Genomic DNA, 16061 nt, shown 5'->3' with positions numbered 1-16061 from the left:
TGAAAGACAGCACCCCTTTGGGTACCTTGGTTATGGAAGCACCCATCATATGAGTGCCAATGATTTGCCTATGTTTGAATTCACTAAGCTCTGACTTAATGTGTGTACAACTATGCAAAACAATATCCTGACCACAACTGACCCTTGCAACATATTGACACGCTCGCATAGGCCATCCATGGTCAAATACACTACTGGCCATTAAAACTGCTACACCAAGAAGAAATGCAGTTGATAAACGGGTATTCATTGGACAAATATATTATACTAGAACTGACATGTGACACATTTTCACGCAATGTGGGTGCATAGATCCTGAGAAATCGGTACGCAGAACAACCACCTCTGGCCGTAATAATGTCCTTGATATGCCTGGTCATTGAGTCAAACAGAGCTTGAATGGCATGTACAGGTACAGCTGCCTCTGCAGCTTCAACACAATACCACAGTTCATCAAGAGTAGTGACTGGTGTATTGTGACGAGCCAGTTGCTCGGCCGCAATTGACCAGACGTTTTCAGTTGGTGAGAGATCTGGCGAATGTGCTGACCAGGGCAGCAGTCTAACATTCTAACATTTTCTGTATCCAGAAAGGCCCGTACAATGTGGTTGTGCATTATCCTGCTGAAGTGTAGGGTTTTGCAGGGATAGAATTAAGGGTAGAACCATGGGTCGTAACACATCTGAAATGTAACGTCCACTGTTCAAAGTGCCGTCAATGCGAACAAGAGGTGACCGAGACGTGTAACCAGTGGCACCCCATACCATCACGCCGGGTGATACGCCAATATGGCATCCAATGTGCATTCACCGCGATGTCGCCAAACACGGATGCGACCATCATGATGCTATAAACAGAACCTGGATTCATCTGGGGGAAAAAAAAAAAGATGTTATGCCATCCGTGCACCAAGGATTGTCGTTGACTACACCATCGCAGGCTCTCCTGTCTGTAATGCAGCGTCGAGGGTGACCACAGCAATGGTCTCCGAGCTGATAGTCCATGATGCTGCAAACGTCGTCAAACTATTTGTGCAGATGGTTGTTGTCTTGCAAACGTCCCCATCTATTGACTCAGGGATCGAGACGTGGCTGCACGATCCGTTACAGCCATGCGGATAAGATGCCTGTCATCTCGACTGCTAGCGATACGAGGCCGTTGGGATCCAGCACGGCGTTCCATATTACCCTCCTGAACCCACCAATTCCATATTCTTTTAACAGTCATTGGATCTCGACCAACGCGAGCAGCACTGTCGTGATACAATAAACCGCAATCACAATAGGCTACAATCTGACCTTTATCAAAGTCGGAAATGTGATGGAACACATTTTTCCTCCTTACATGAGGCACCACAACAACGTTTCACCAGGCAACGCCGGTCAACTGCTGTTTGTGTATGAGAAATCAGTTGGAAACCTTCCCCATGTCAGCACGTTGTAGGTGTCCACAGGTGTTAACCTCCTGTGAATGCTCTGAAAAGCTAATCATTTGCATATCACAGCATCTTCTTCCTGTCGGTAAATTTCGCATCTGTAGCACGTCATCTTCATGGTGCAGTAATTTTAATGGCCAGTAGTGTACAACAGCGCAATGTTCAGGCTTGGCTAGCATCTGCATTTACGTTCAAGTATGTATTTCATATCCGCTGCTCGTGGTAGCGTTCTCACTTCCTGAGCACAGGGTCACGGGTTCGATTCCCGGCGGGGTCAGGAATTTTTCCTGCTTTGAGATGACTCGGTGTTGTTGTGTCGTCTTCATCATCATTCATCCCCATTACGGTCAGAGGAAGGCAATGGCAAACCACCTCCACTAGGACCTTGTCTAGTACGCTGGTGTGGGTCTTCCACATCGTTCCCCTACGCTCTGCCACAGAGTATGGGACATCATCATCATCATGTATTTCACACTGTGTTTCTATATTCTTGTTTAAACCCTCTATGCCTGGTTCGTACTTGATTGTAAATTCAATTTTCAGGGACGCTGCAACAAATGGGACATATAATGACAAAACGTATTTCCTCTGTTTCAGTTTGTAGCAGATACCACATATAAAGGCAATCTGAAAACTAACTGGCCTCGCCATTCTCCTTTTTTCCTCTCAGTTTCACTGAAGGTGCTTGGTGAAACGTAATTACACTGAGGAGACACATTTTTGTCACTCATCTTGCTAATTATTTAATCTTGGGACCTATTTTTCTGATTGTTAGACTACTGACTACCATATCTTACAACAAAGATATCGTGTGTAATGGTACAAAACTGAACCGTCAAGAATTTATGAACATCAAAGAAATTGACTGCTAATGCTAAATACACAACATAAAAACTCAAACATTTACAACCACAGAATACTAAACCACTAAAATTCTTACTGAACAACACAAAAAACAATGGATGGGCAGTGCACTTCAATTTTTGACACACTACAATGAAGAAGGCGATGGTTTTCTTTCTCGGATGGTCACGGGGGATGAAGCTTGGGTATTGTATGACACCCCCGAAACAAAACAGCAACCAGTGGAATGGAGGCACACTTCATCCCCAACGAAGGTTAAGCCTAAGCAAATCTTGACACCTCGAAAATCATGTGCACTGTTTGTTGGGACAGAAAAGGCATCTTGCTGATTGATTTGTTATCATGAGGCCAAACAATCAATGCACTGACAGAAGTAAGACTGTGGCAGTGAGTCATGCTTGGATAATCCTGGGTACGCAACGCAGTGCATGAGTGGTTGCGTGGACTACAAAAAGAGTTTTTTCTAAAGGAATTTATGCACTTTGTAAGTGCTGGAGGACTTGCATTGAGTGTGGGGGAGATTATGTTGAAAACTGTTACAGCTTTGTACCACTTCTGCACAATAAATAATATTTTAAAAAATATTTTAGGTTTTCGTTTTAATCATCCTCGCATAAAGCACCTCTTTTTTTAAAAAGAGAGAGAGAGAGAGAGAGAGAGAGAGAGAGAGAGAGGTGCAAGTAGAACTCACACTCTAAGCTTCCGTACAAACTTAGTTATGTATACAGATATTTCACCTCTCAGTTCTGATGAGAGCGTTTGTGAGCATCAAAATATCAAACATAAATGGCTGTATATTTTGATTGTGTTGTCTTAGAAGCTTAAATTTTTTACACTGCCAAGGGACTGTAGATGTTTATATTTGACATAAATTTCAATTTGATATCTCTACCTGTTGCTGAGAAAAAATGTCGTAATAGATGGACAACGAATGGAAAAAAGTTAAATAATTACAAATTAACAATTTTTGGATTTCTTCCTTTACTCGCACTATGAAACCTTGCTTCTTGCCAAATATTATTATTCCAGGTCAGTTGGGAGTTCACTATACGGTTTGATGAATGGAATGAATTTGCGAGTATTGAAATATGTGACATGAATGGCTACATCCTTTCCTTGCATTAACTTACAATTCTTTTCATTACCTAGCAACCACAGACCTTGGTATGTGATATAAATTTCAACTTGATATGTCTATTCACTACTGAGAAAAAGGGTTCTTAACAGTTGGACAGACAGGCAGGCAGAGAACAAAGTGATCCCCTAAGGGATCCATTTTAACTGATTCAGGCATGGAAACTTAAAAAACTGGCCAAATGTGAATAGGAGTCACACATTAAGGGTTCTGTGAAAAACTTGTATCAGTCCTGTGAATTCCAAGACTGTATCAAAATCTCTTCAGTAGTTGAAACACACAAACACACACACAGAATTTCTAGCTTTCGCAACCGACGGTTGCTTCTTCAGGAAAGAGGGAAGGTGCCTTTACAAATGTCTGCTTGTGTCTGTGTATGTGCGGATGGATATGTGTGTGTGTGTACACCTGTCCTTTTTTCCCCCTAAGGGAAGTCTTTCTGCTCCCGGGATTGGAATGACTCCTTACCCTCTCCCTAAAAACCCACATCCTTTCATCTTTCCCTCTCCTTCCCTCTTTCCTGAAGAAGCAACCGTCGGTTGCGAAAGCTAGAAATTCTGTGTGTGTGTTTGTGTGTTTTATTTATTGTGCCTATCTACCGGCGCTTTCCCGCTTGGTAAGTCTTGGAATCTTTGTTTTTAATATATTTTTCCCATGTGGAAGTTTCTTTCTATTTTATTTACATCCCTACAGTAGTTGTTCAGATTTGCCTGAATATCCAAAAAGGAGCAAGCATGAGAGTTTGCCTTATACATGCAGATATAAAACATTTAATAAAACTTGTACTAAAACATGCTATAACTTACATTTTATGTTTACATGCAAATGTTCATCTCTCAAGCTTTTGTAGAAACAGAAGTACAACATCTCGTCAAAATCTATAGTGTACATTTTTATGTTTTATTTTTTTTACTTTTTATGCTTAACTTATACACTATTGTTCTCATGTTCATGAAACATAGTTCTCTAATGTGATCCATATGTGATGCATTTGGTCAAGACTCAGTTAAATGTACTGCGGAAGATCTGATGACGGCAACGTTGTTTGCTGAAACCAGTCATCACAATGGCGATCTTGGTTGTTTGAAGTTGTATTTCTGTTTCTAAATTAATCTAGACCACCCTCTAACTTGACAGCGTTAAGCATATATATTATGCTTTTGATGGACGATGTTTGCAATGTACATTGTAATGGTCAAAAGATATTTTTTATGGTTAAGCATGAAAGGATATGTGTAGCATATCACTCATTGCTAATACACATAATTCATTCCAAGGTTTTCTTTCTGAATTACGAAACTTTCTTCCAAAAATAGAAGCATCTATTACAATTTCTTGCAACATAGGTACATTTTCTGAGTTGCGAAAAATATAATCTGATGATAAACGATAACAGGAAATAATAAAATAGGAGATACCCTGTAGGCTTTGATGAGTGAGTTTCCAGGAATCAAAATACACTCCTGGAAATGGAAAAAAGAACACATTGACACCGGTGTGTCAGACCCACCATACTTGCTCCGGACACTGCGAGAGGGCTGTACAAGCAATGATCACACGCACGGCACAGCGGACACACCAGGAACCGCGGTGTTGGCCGTCGAATGGCGCTAGCTGCGCAGCATTTGTGCACCGCCGCCGTCAGTGTCAGCCAGTTTGCCGTGGCATACGGAGCTCCATCGCAGTCTTTAACACTGGTAGCATGCCGCGACAGCGTGGAAGGAGCCGTATGTGCAGTTGACGGACTTTGAGCGAGGGCGTATAGTGGGCATGCGGGAGGCCAGGTGGACGTACCGCCGAATTGCTCAACACGTGGGGCGTGAGGTCTCCACAGTACATCGATGTTGTCGCCAGTGGTCGGCGGAAGGTGCACGTGCCTGTCGACCTGGGACCGGACCGCAGCGAAGCACGGATGCACGCCAAGACCGTAGGATCCTACACAGTGCCGTAGGGGACTGCACCGCCACTTCCCAGCAAATTAGGGACACTGTTGCTCCTGGGGTATCGGCGAGGACCATTCGCAACCGTCTCCATGAAGCTGGGCTACAATCCCGCTCACCGTTAGGCCGTCTTCCGCTCACGCCCCAACATCGTGCAGCCCGCCTCCAGTGGTGTCACGACAGGCGTGAATGGAGGGACGAATGGAGACGTGTCGTCTTCAGCGATGAGAGTCGCTTCTGCCTTGGTGCCAATGATGGTCGTATGCGTGTTTGGCGCCGTGCAGGTGAGCGCCACAATCAGGACTGCATACGACCGAGGCACACAGGGCCAATACCCGGCATCATGGTGTGGGGAGCGATCTCCTACAGTGGCCGTACACCTCTGGTGATCGTCAAGGGGACACTGAATAGTGCACGGTACATCCAAACCGTCATCGAACCCATCGTTCTACCATTCCTAGACCGGCAAGGGAACTTGCTGTTCCAACAGGACAATGCACGTCCGCATGTATCCCGTGCCACCCAACGTGCTCTAGAAGGTGTAAGTCAACTACCCTGGCCAGCAAGATGTCCGGATCTGTCCCCCATTGAGCATGTTTGGGACTGGATGAAGCGTCGTCTCACGCGGTCTGCACGTCCAGCACGAACGCTGGTCCAACTGAGGCGCCAGTTGGAAATGGCATGGCAAGCCGTTCCACAGGACTACATCCAGCATCTCTACGATCGTCTCCATGGGAGAATAGCAGCCTGCATTGCTGCGAAAGGTGGATATACACTGTACTAGTGCCGACATTGTGCATGCTCTGTTGCCTGTGTCTATGTGCCTGTGGTTCTGTCAGTGTGATCATGTGATGTATCTGACCCCAGGAATGTGTCAATAAAGTTTCCCCTTCCTGGGACAATGAATTCACGGTGTTCTTATTTCAATTTCCAGGAGTGTATGTCACATAAATGGCCGAATAGTTTGACTGCATTGACTTTGAAGCTTAAAATTTTTACACTGCCAAAGGATCATCGATCTTAATATGTGACATAAATTTCAACATGATACATCTAGTTGTTCCTGATAAAAAGGATTCTTAACAGCCTGACAAAGCAATCCTATAATCGTCCCAGTCAACGATGCCATGGCAATGAAACGAATTTAAGCTTATAAGGCAAGGCCAAAGATAAGACCATTTATGTCACATATTTTGAAATTGAATATAATGATCTACATTTCCTTTGGATTAAATGAGAAGGTTTGTGGTGGAGTATCAGTGATTGGAAGTTAAAAAAAGATTCATTTTTTTACTAACCATAATTGTAAAGTGGTTTACGATTTTATTTTTAGTTGTAGTTACAAACTATTTTATTATACTGTAAACATTTCACTCATTTATTCAGTCACACATTGTGTTCCACAAACCAAATTATTTGAGGGGTATGGATTTTGGGGTTTTGATGGGGTTATGGGATTTGAGGGTTTTGAGGGATATGGAAAGACTACCCACAGATTAACAGGCAGCAGCAGCCACTGCAAGCTATGCCTGTAAAGTTTACCAACAAGTACAAACAATGCAACTCTATTCAAATTGGTTTGGTAATTATGAGAATCTCTTAATCTCCTAGATGATGAAATTTATGGAGCTCAATGTGTGTGTGTGTGTGTGTGAGAGAGAGAGAGAGAGAGAGAGAGAGAGAGAGAGAGAGAGAGCGCCATTGTCATGTGACATTGTGACTGTGCACTGTTTATCACATCAGTTACCTACTTAAGAAGCCATATTTATACCTGGAGGGCATTGGTAGTATTTTTATTTGCTCTACCCTTCCATATTTTGCAAAATATGTTCTGAGAACTGATTTTGGCAGGCTGCATGGAACATCATCAACAAGCAGCCTCCGTTCGTGTCGTTGAGACTCTTCTTTGGGGAAAACCTGTAAAAAGAAAAGTGCAATATATTGGCACATATGGCGCACAAATTGTTTACAAAGTGTTCATAAAGGATACATTTTAGTTACACAGAAGTAATTATGATGGCAAAGTGCAAAACTTTTCAGCTTTTGAGAAAAATGGTGTTGATAAAACTAAAATTTTGCTGTTATTGTGTTGGTTGGTACATGTTGTGCAATAATGTATCGACAGCAGCAATTTTATCCCTGGTAAGTTTCCTTTACAGATTGTTTTAAAATAGACATGTATTGCGATTTTCATTCAATTTTGGAAGGTTAACAGCTAACAGAAGTTCATCCATAGCAGGGAAATATTTATATGAAGAATACACTTTCATTTTCAATTGCCAAGAATAGGTGGCTGATTTTGGTCATGGTCAAATTTATCTTGAAGGTGACCCACATGGAGAATGTTTCAAAATCTCAACCTCAGATTAAAGTATAGCTTACACAAAACGAAGAAGTAAAGAAAATTGAAATTAAGCAACTCGCTAACTACATGATCAGTAGTGTAACACAAGCTTGGACTGGAAAAAATGGTGAAGGCCTGCATCTGCATTTACATACCTACTGTCAAGCCAGATTATGATGCATGGCAGAGAGTACCTTGAACCACTAATTTTCATTCCCCTTCTAGTTCCACTTGCAAATGGAGTGAGAGAATAACAACTGCCTGTATGCCTCCATACGAGACCAGACATCTCTTATCTTACCTTTGCTGTCCTTACCTGAGATGTAGGCGGGTGGCAGTAGGATTGCTCTGCAGCTAGTCACAAATGCCGGTTCTCTAAACTTCGCCAACAGCATTTCATGAAATTACTGACTTCTTCAGACCAGGGATGCACGTATGAGGTGAGATAAAAAAGAAATGGAACTTCTTTAATTTCGCAGGCTTTATACAGACACGTGTTGCTGTGTGTGTCTGCATTTTCAGCTGTTTTGAATATTTTGTTTCTTGTTGGCAGTTGAAAAGGTTATACGTGTTTCTGAGTGATCAGTGAATTTTTACTTTCAAAAAAGATGAATCAAAGAATTTACTTTAAGTTTTGCTTAAAAATGGAATAATGTGCAGCACCACATTCGAAATGTTGACTGTTGATTTTGGTGAATCTCCTATGAATTTAGACAGCAGTTTATGAGTGGTATACATGTTTCAAAGAGGGTCGAGAAGATTTTGAAGATGATGACTGCCCTGAATGCCCTGACACATGAATTACTGATGACAATGTGGAAAAAGTACAGAAAAATGTTATGGAAAACTGCCAAATCACTATCACAAAAGTTGCTAATGGCATCGACACATCCTTTGGCTCAGGCCATGCAGTCTTTTCAGATGATTTAGGCATGAGTGAAGTCAACAATTATCCAGAACTTCTAAAGAAGATTATAACAAATGACAAAACAGGGGTATATGGCTATGAAGTTGAAACCAAGGGCCAACATTCCGATGGAAATGTGTGAAGAGCCAAGACTGATTAATACTTGACAAGTCTGATCAGATATGAACATTCTTCTCACTGTTTTCTTCAATTGGAATCATATAGTACATCATGAGTTCCTACCTTGTGGTTGTAAGTCCAATAAGGAATATTACCCGGAAGTTATGCGTCATTTACAGGTAGCAATCCAAAGAAAATAACCAGAATTGTGGCAAACCACTCACAGAAATTTCGTCACAATAATGCTCCAGCTCACCCCTCAATACATGATCCTGTATTTTTGGCAACCGTTATGATGCCACAGCCACTGTATTCACCGGACATGACCACTGTGACTTCTTTCTATTCCTGAAGCTGAAGAGAAGCATAAAAGGACATCGTTTTGCCACCACTGATGAAATAAAAACAGAATCGCTGATAGAGTTGCACACCACAGTTAAAAGTGAGTTCCAGAAGAACTTTCAAGATAGGGAAAATCACTGTGACAAGTGTATTGTATCTTGGGTGGATTACTTTGATGTTTCTTTAAGAAAAATGATAATTCCTGGTACTTTTTAATCACACCTCGTATGAGATCAGCTCTTATGAGTTCACACAGCATTTCAAAAATACTAGCATGTTGAACAAACCTACCGGTAACAACTCGAGCAGCACACCACTGAATTGTTTCAATGTCTTCCTTTAGTCCGATCTGTTGGGGATCCCAAACACCTCAGTACCCAAGACTGGCTCACAAAAGTGTCTTGTATGTGGTCTCCTTTATAGAAAAGCAATGCTTTTCTAGAATTCTCCCAATAAAATGATGTCAATCGTTCACCTTCCCAACTACAGATCAAATGCACTCTTTCCAGTTCTTATTGCTTTGTAATGTTATGTCTAGACATTCAGTTGCCATGACTGCGTTGAGCACAACTCCGCCAATGCTTCTCTTGCTGTTGCGGCGAGAACGTGCATTATGGTGTCTGTTGTATGTGTGTGCTGCTGCTGCTGCTGGGAAAAGAGATAGTGCTCACAAGCTAGGGTGAATGCTGTTTTCTGTTACGTATTAATGTGCTCCACGCATTGATCTGTTACGGGTGATGGTTGCCTTTCCTTTATTTTAGGTATTACACCACTAATACAGTAATGGGTTGTGTCAATATGTAAACCAACATATCCAGTTAATTAAGTTCAGGATAGTATGCATTACAGAAGTGAACTAAAATTGTTAGTATTAGTGTCCTTAAAATACTTTACTTTTCACGCTTTGAATCCCTTACGTCACTTGGGACAGAACTGTGGGGTAGCTCAGTAAATATAAAGAAGCTACTCAGTCATAATGGCATGTTGCATAATAACCACACACACACACACACACACACACACACACACACACACACACACACACACACACCAGAAAAAGTTTTGCATCACATCGGTTCCAAGGATTCTGAAACCTGTACAGAAAATTGGTATAGACATCAACACAAACATTATTTCTGCCCTTTTTATTGCTCCTGATGACCACACATTGCATTTTGTACCACCACACAGTGAGACCTTCAGAGGTGGTGGTCCACATTGCTGTACACACCAGTACCTCTAATACCCAGTAGCACTTCCTCTTGGATTGAAGTGTGCCTGTATTCATCGTAGCCCTCACAAGCATGTTTGATACAGTTCATGTCTGGAGAAAATGATGGCCACTCTAGTCGAGTGATGTCATTATCTTGAAGGAAGTCATTCACAAGATGTGCACGATGGGGGTGCGAATTGTCATCCACGAAAACGGATGTCTCGCCAATATACTGCCGATATGGTTGCACTATGAGTCGGAGGATGGCAATCACGTATTGTACAGCCGTTACGGCTCCTTTCATGACCACCAGCAGCGTACATTTGCACCACGTAATGCCACCCCAAAACATCAGGGAACCTCCACCTTGATGCACTCGCTAGACAGTGTGTCTAAGGCGTTCCTCCAAACACGTCCCCGACAATTATCGGGTTGAAGGCGTATGCGACACTCATCGGTGAAGAGAACATGATGCCAATCCTCAGTGGTCCATTCAGCATGTTGTTGGGCCCATTTCTACGGCACTGCATGGTGTCGTGGTTGCAAAGATGGACCTCACTGTGGACGTCTGGAGTGAAGTTGCACATCATGCAGCCTATTGCGCACAGTTTGAGTCATAACATGACATCCTGAGGCTGCACAAAAAACATTATTCAACACGGTGGCATTGCTGTCAGGGTTCCTCCAAACCATAATCTGTAGGTAGTGGCCATTCACTGCAGTAGTAGCCTTGGATGGCCTGAGTGAGACACGTCATCGGCAGTTCCTGTCTCTCTCTATCGCCTCCATGTCCAAAAAACATCACGCCTGGACATTTTCCTTGCTGAGAGCCCTTCCTGGCACAAAGTAACAATGCGGTCACGATGGTACTGGCGGTACTGAGTGTCTACGCATTGTTTAACTACAGGCAACACGAGCCGTGTACCTCCTTCCTGGTGGAATGACTGGAACTGATCGGCTGTCGGACCCCCTCCATCTAATTGGCACTGCTTAATGCCTGGTTGTTTACATCTTTGATTGGACTTAGTGACATCTCTGAACAGTCAAAGGGACTGTGTCTGTGATACAATATCCATAGTCAGTGTCTATCTTCTGGAGTTCTGGGAACCTGAATGATGCAAAACTACCTTACAGGAGTATATGGCTGCGAAGTTGAAACCAAGGGCCAATCATCTTCCTGCTAAATAGCGGCAAGTTCAGGAAACAATGATGGAGGGGATAGCGATCATGCAGCCTTCTCTCCAACTTAACCCACAAAAGTTTAATAATATTGAGGTCTGGTGGCTTTAGTGGCTACAGCAGATATGAAATTCATCCTCGTGTTCACAAAACAACTCCTCTGCTAGTCTTGTAACACAGCATCAGCAAGAGGAAACTAAATGGTATTTGGATCACTGATGAGTGGTTTTGGAATTCCATCTCATCCTGTAGTGTCCTGCTTGTGGTGCCCGCTTCATGTTGTTTTAGTGCTGACAGGGTTCGCAACATTTAGTTCTGCAATAACTTATGCAGCTCTCATTCTTTTATTTATCGTCACACTCCTCTTCAATGACTGTCACTCAACATGACCATGGAACATTAACTTCCATCCTTGGTGTCAGTGGATGATGTTTTTCTGTTTTCCCTGTCTGCAGTGTAAGTCTTTGGTATGGTGTCTCTAGAAACATTAAACACTTTGGCTACCTTGGTTACGGAAGTATCCACTGTACAAGCACCAACGATTTGCCCACATTTGAATTCTCTTAGCTCTGACATAATGGAATCGCAACTACACAGAACACGGTTTTGAACATGACTGACACATGCAACATACCAAGAACATTACGCAGAAGCCATTCATTGTTGAATACAACAGGGCATCTGCATTATGTTTGAGCATACACTTCCCATCATGTTTCCATGCTTTTGTCCAACCACTTTATATATCAATACAAAACAAGAAACTATTGGAACCTAACAAAAATTCAACACAGGACAAGCTGTTATGAACAAAGTGTAATGTACAAAGGCGTGTACCTATGCAATTATCTTCCAAACAACAGCCACATAATGAACATTTGTGCATGTAGAGAAATATTAAGGAAAAGTCTGTTTTATTTTTTAAATGAATTTTCTGATTACTGGAAGGTAAATCCAAAAATATTATACATGTAGATGCAAGAAAATAGAAGTAACTGTCATTCTGTCCTCATAAACCATGTACTGGTTTGTCAATAACAGTCTGAAAGGCTTGTAAACGTGTGCAGGGTAGATTGTACTGGAAATTGTTAAGAAAAATGTTTGATACATTGTGCCATTCTCAATTTAATTAGCATTGACATTAGCAAATCAAGTCATCGCTTGCAAATTCGGGCACTTGCACGTGTCAAAATGCAGTAATGCACAGACATCGGGGGGGGGGGGGGGGGGGGGGGCGTGAGTTGCCACCTCTTCAAATGCTCATTCCCAGTTGAAATGAACCTTTTTCAGAAGTGATAAATTTAAGTCTGGAAACCAAACAAAGAATACATTTGATGATACTATTTCTGATGAGCTACTTGAATTTGCATGTGCAACAATCTCACTGCCCAACTTCAATGCTAATTTAGGTGGAAACCACACAATGAATCAAATTTTTTTTCTAACAATTATTTCCCAGCACACCATTCCCTGCAACACCCTTACAAGCTTTTCAGACTGTTTCTGACCACACTGTAATATGTTTGTAAATTTAAACACAAGGTAATTAGTAATAATGTACAGAAGAGCTTAATACAATGTAATATGTCATCTATTTAGGGTAATCCGTTCTATGTATACACTAAGTTGTAGAATGTGCTATGTACCTGTCATTGTACAATCAAAATGTAAAGGTCTATATGTAATTATACAACAGCATCAATTGAAATAATCAAATAAATAGACGAATAACTAAATAAAAACATAAATACTTTGCTTGGCCTTACACTCAAAGCACAAGAGTGTGGAATGTTGTGTATGAAGATATACACTGCTGGGAAAAAAAAAAATTGGTAGACACTTCTAGACGTTTCCAATTCACTCAGGACTTATTGTTGCAACAGTGGATATGGAGCATTTGAAATAATTACATTTCCAGATCAGTGGCACACTATGTGATCAAAAGTATACGGACACCAGGCTGAAAATGACTTACAAGTTTGTGGCGCACTCCACCGGGCATTCGCCATACCCTCACCATGCCCTCATCGTGCCGTGATTCATCACTCCACACATTGTTTTTCCACTATTCAACTGTCCAATGTTTACACTCCTTACACCAAGCAATGCGTCGTTTGACATTTACCAGCATGATGTATGGCTTATGAGCAGCCACTTGACCATGAAATCTGTTTTCTCCCCTCCCACCTAACTGTCATAGTACTTGCAGTGGATCCTGGTGCAGTCTGGAATTCCTGTGTGATAGTCTGGATAGATGTCTGCCTATTACATATTAGGACCCTCTTCAACTGTTGGCGGTCTCTGTCAATCAACAGATGAGATTGGTATGTATGCTTTTATGCTGTACGTTTCCACTTCACTATCACATCGGAAACAGTGGACCTATGGATGTTTAGGAGTGTGGAAATCTCACGTACAGACATATGTCACAAGTGACACCCAATCAGTTGACCACATTCGAAGACCGTGAGTTCCCCAGAGTGCCCCATTCTGCCCACTCATGGTGTCTAATGACTGCTGAGGTTGCTGATGTGGAGTACCTGGCAGCAGGTGGCAGCACAATGCACCTAATATGAGGAATGTATGTTTTTGGGGGTGTCCTGATACTTTTGAACACATAGTATATTAGTATGTGATGTTGCCTTCACAGGTGGCAATGCACACATTGGCCCTGGCATCCAGGCGATTATACAGGCAGCGAATACTGTCCTGGTATACACTGTGTCATGCCTGTTCCACCTGTTCACATAATTCTCTAAGAGTAGTTGGTCGATGAGTCGCACAAGTCACTTTCATTCCATTAGATTCCAACGTGTTTGACTGGAGACAATTACGGAGGTCATGCTGGCCAGGGAAGTTGCTGTACTTCTTGCCGAGTATATTGACTTGCATCGACAGTGTGTGGGTGAGCATTATTCTATTTGAATAACATATCGCTTTCCTTTGCAAGATTGGCAAAAGAATGCATCTAACAACATTCTGTGTGTACCAAGAAATGGTTAATGTTTCCTCCAGAAACAAGATTTGTAGCTAACTGCATGCCAGACCAATTAGGCCAAGGGAGGGACCAGAGTGTCTCGGACGAATGCACTCTACGACACAGTGCTCACCAGGTCTATGTCATACGTCAAACAACCATAACTTGCATGCAGACAGAATCTGCTTTCATCACTGGAAACCATGGTGTGCCCCTCCACCTTCCAAGTGATCCTCTGACAGTACCAGCTGAGCTGCGCACAATGATGCCATGATGTGAGTGCAAGATAGATAGAGGTGTTTGTGCCCAAAGCCCCACTGCTAATTACCAGTTCGTGTTGACACATCTGGGTTCACAAGCTGCCTTGTCTTTGATGTGGTACCTGTGTGATCTGCCACTGCTGCTCTTGCAATACGACTATCCTGGTAGAAGTTTGTGCTGTGTGGACATCCAGAACCTTGTCTGTGGATGTGAGAACATTCATGTGACCACTGACATCAGCATTGTTGCACAACTCATGCAATGCATCCAACTTGTGTGGCAATTCTCTGAAAGGACCATCCTGCCACTTGGAAAGCCACAATTTGATCCCTTTTAAACTCACTCAGCTGGCAGCAGGAAGCATGAGTGCATCTCCACGGTTGTCTGCTTGTTTCACACATTTGCACTGCCCTAAGCTTTCTGGCTACGAGCATTTCCTATTAAAGGGGAGCCACAGATAGTACTCAGGTAGCTATGCCACTACGCTATCGGTTGGCAGAAGACAATGAAACCATTACCAGTATATTTACTATCCCCCACCTGGCATATGCAATTTTTTGGGTCAAAAAAGACTTCATCTTTCCAGATGCATTACTTTTTCCTAGTAGTGTATTTTGTGCAGGTGGTAATTCATAGTTTGCAACTCCTTGAGAAAGAACACAACTAAAAAGCTGCTGTATGACTTTATTTATTAAACGACTAATATGAACAGTATCACTGTCTTCTGTTTGATCTAAACAAGTCATTCTGGTTGCAAGGATGAGCTGACGTTATCATATAGTGTGAAGCATTAAACATCACATGAAAAAAGCTCCTATCAGAGCACAAGAAGCTGAAGATATTCCTCTTTAAAACACTGACAGAAAAGTGAAGAATCAGTTATCTTAATGCTCATTCTGTCTTCCACACCAAAAATTTTAACATGCGAACATATTTCCACTCGTTTAAATCCCTTTCCCAGATTCCCTTCGAGGTTAAGCCTACATACTCAGAATATCCATCTCACTGCCACTGTTTATATTTGTGTCTCTCCCAATGACTCCTTTTGCTCCAACTGGCACTTAATACTGCCTGTCTTTCCCACCATCATTGTCTTCATCACATTCTCCAACTATTCCTTGCCACTGTCTATTTCACTGTTTCTTGCTCCCACTGCAGTTGTCTTTGTCTCATTCTTTCTCTCTCCCATTTCCACTGTCTCGCTCTTTCTCACAGTCTACTGTCTCTCTCTTCAATCACCATTGTCTCCTCTCTGCAAGGGGCCTTGTGGAGGGTTTGCTCAGGATTTGGTGACCCCTACCTGTGACACTTCAACACATGGATGGGGAAAACTGGGTGAAGTTG

General features: G+C 42.3%; 1 protein-coding gene across 3 annotated transcripts in view; it reads right to left on the bottom strand.

Moving 5' to 3' along the window:
* The window catches only part of LOC126293673 (uncharacterized), a 211207-nt gene that overhangs the window by 97399 nt on the left and 97747 nt on the right, over positions 1–16061 (bottom strand). For all 3 annotated transcript variants that reach the window (XM_049986965.1, XM_049986967.1, XM_049986966.1), the window contains exon 5: positions 7146–7291. In XM_049986965.1, coding sequence (XP_049842922.1) covers positions 7146–7291 — 146 coding nt within the window. The remainder of the gene's footprint in view (positions 1–7145; positions 7292–16061) is intronic.

The sequence above is a fragment of the Schistocerca gregaria genome, chromosome 10, assembly GCF_023897955.1.
Source record: "Schistocerca gregaria isolate iqSchGreg1 chromosome 10, iqSchGreg1.2, whole genome shotgun sequence".
Lineage (NCBI taxonomy): Eukaryota > Metazoa > Arthropoda > Insecta > Orthoptera > Acrididae > Schistocerca > Schistocerca gregaria.
This window is presented reverse-complemented; position numbering and strand designations above follow the sequence as displayed.